Consider the following 2,778-nt stretch of genomic DNA (forward strand, 5'->3'; position numbering starts at 1 on the left):
TTTTTTTCTTTTTAAAAGATGACTGGTAAGGGGATCTTAACCCTTAGCTTGGTGTTGTCAGCACCACGCTTAGTCAGTGAGCCAACCGGCCATCCCTGTATAGGATTCGCCATCCCTGTATAGGATCTGAACCTGCGGCCTTGGTGCCTTGGTGTTATCAGCACCGCACTCTCCTGAGTGAGCCACGGGCTGACCCTTCCTTCATGTCTTTGTCCAAACATAATCTGCTCAGTGAGGCTTTCCCCAACCACCCATTTAAAACTAATTCCATGCCCAATCCCTAAGGCAATTCTTATCCCTCTTCCCTGCTTAGTGTTCAACTTTGAACTTATTACCATCTAAATGTACGTGTATTTTATTTGTTTGTTGTTGTCATCTGTTTCTTGCCACTGGACTATAAGCTCCATGGGGGTGGGTGGGTGTGGATTCTCATCTGCTTGGTTCACTGCTGTATTCTCAGCACCTGGCATATAGGTACACAATAAGTATTAATGAATGAATGAATTCTTAGTACTTCCTGTTTCTCTTTCTTATAATAGTCAACATTATTATGATTAAACAGTTACTTTTGCAGTACCTAGTGTGTCTCTGTCTCTAGAATGAAACTCAAGGAAGTCTGAGGTTTTGTCTTGCTCATTGCTGTATCCCCAGCACTTAGTAGGTGCTCAATACATATTTATTGCATGAGTGAAGCTTTCTGAAATGCTAATCTAATTATCTTCACCCCTGCATCTACCCTTAAAACCTATCACCCTCAGGATCAAAGCTGAATCCCCTTAGCACGTCATAATCACTTTCCTCTTTTCTCATGTCTCGACACTTTTCTTTTTTTTTTTTGTCCTTTTTTTTTTTGAAACCGGCCGCACCAGTCATCCCTATATAGGATCCGAACCCGTGGTGGGAGCACTTTGGCCCAGACACTTTTCTACCTTGAATATGCTCTGTCACTGTCAGGCCTCTGTACTTACTGTGCTCTTCTTGGAAAGCTCCACCTGACTAACTCTTAACTTGTCCTTTAGAGCTCAGTTGAGGTCGTGTCTTCTGGGAAGCTTTCCAGACCCCTGAAGGCAGGCACGTGTCAGTGGGGGTGGGTGCATAGCCCATCTCCAGCTTAGTCTTGCCCAGGCTTCTGCTGACATCTGATTGTTGTGTGTTGGTAGAAGAGAGGTTGAATATTAGCTCAGAGAGAATGTTAATGTTGTAGAATGTAGAGTAATGAGAATAGCAGTGGGTGAGATGGAGGGTAGGGCAACTAAAAACCAGTGTGTGGGTCACAGGCTGTCAAGACATTGTCCTCTAGGTCCTGAGGTCTCTGGACATTCCAGGCAGGAGCCAAGAGCCCTTGGTTGGTCCCTCTGACTTGCATTTCTCCTCCTTCCTCTCTCTCAGGGGGGGATGTTACCATCACTGACCTACCCCTGGCCCTAGAACAGATCCAGGGCAACGTTCAGGCCAATGTGCCAGCTGGAGGCCAGGCCCAGGTCCGTGCCTTGTCTTGGGGGACTGACCAGCATGTCTTCCCTGGAGACTATGACCTGGTGCTGGGGGCTGATATTGTGTATCTGGAGTCCACCTTCCCACTGCTGCTGGGGACACTTCAACATCTGTGCGGGCCCCATGGCACCATCTATCTGGCCTCCAAGATGAGAAAAGAGCACGGGACAGAGAGCTTCTTTCAGCACTTCCTGCCCCAGCATTTCCAACTGGAGCTGGCCCAGCGGGATGAGGATAAGAACGTCAACATCTATAGGGCCAGGCACAGGGAACCAAGACCTTCTTGACATCACTCCTGTTCTTCTCAACCTCTTGTCCCAATGAAGAAACTGCATATCTCCAAAGCCATATCTCCAGAGCCATAAATGTGAGGACTAAAAAGTATGGATTTCCTTGGCATCTCTCTCTTTCCTCCTTCTCTTCCTCTTTGTTCCCTCAGATACTTTTGGGCAGATGCAGAGAGGTGCCTGCTTGCTAGGAATCCTAGAGCCCTAGCAGCGCTGGTGTTAGAGCACGATGGAGGTTCCCAGCTCCTGCTCTCAGGGGAGGGGGATGAGGGCATCCAGGATTTTTAGGGGTAAGGGAGGTAAATGGAATATGGGAGCAGTGGCTGCAGAGACTGTCACTGATCACTTCCAGTCCTGCTGTTGTCCGTTTATACAGAATAGATACAGAATAGATTTTTTTTTTTTTAAAGATGACCGGTAAGGGGATCTTAACCCTTGATTTGGTGTTGTCAGCACCACGCTCAGCCAGTGAGCAACCGGCCATCCCTATATGGGATCCGAACCCGGGGCCTTGGTATTGCCAGCACCACACTCTACCGAGTGAGCCATGGGCCGGCCCCAGAATAGATTTTTTTTAAAAAACTAAATTCTATGGAATTTTTTAAAGGGAAAGAAATGAGCATTAAAGATCTTTTCTGCATCCAAAGTACTCAGTTTTTGCCAGGGGGGCTGAAAAGGAAGCAGCCCCATGCCACTGTGTCTTGCTTCTAGAGACAAGAGTCTGGTAGGACCCTGGCTCTAACTGGGTCAAGTCCTCCTCCCAGCCTTGAAGCTGGGGATGGGCAGCAGAGCTGTCCTTTGGACCACAGCTTCTTCATCCTTTTTGGAATTGGAGACCTGATGACAAAATATGTGCCATGCAAAAAGAATACTGGACTGACTACTAGGCTCTTCTCATCTTTGCTTTTTCTTTAGTTTTTCAAGCTCCATCAGTCCTTCTTTCCTAATGTGTTTTGCCTTCACCTATTTTCTCTTCACACTGTGGCACTTCTAGTTG

General features: G+C 47.2%; 1 protein-coding gene across 1 annotated transcript in view; it reads left to right on the plus strand.

The window, feature by feature from the left end:
• METTL21B (methyltransferase like 21B) overlaps positions 1-2,163 on the plus strand; it is a 7,601-nt gene extending 5,438 nt beyond the window's left edge. The window contains exon 3 of the mRNA XM_008570158.1: positions 1,390-2,163. Within this exon, the coding sequence (XP_008568380.1) occupies positions 1,390-1,781 (392 nt within the window). The 3' untranslated portion in view covers positions 1,782-2,163. The remainder of the gene's footprint in view (positions 1-1,389) is intronic.
• Positions 2,164-2,778: the final 615 nt, after the last annotated feature.

This window comes from Galeopterus variegatus, unplaced genomic scaffold (genome assembly GCF_000696425.1).
Source record: "Galeopterus variegatus unplaced genomic scaffold, G_variegatus-3.0.2 Scaffold576, whole genome shotgun sequence".
NCBI lineage: Eukaryota > Metazoa > Chordata > Mammalia > Dermoptera > Cynocephalidae > Galeopterus > Galeopterus variegatus.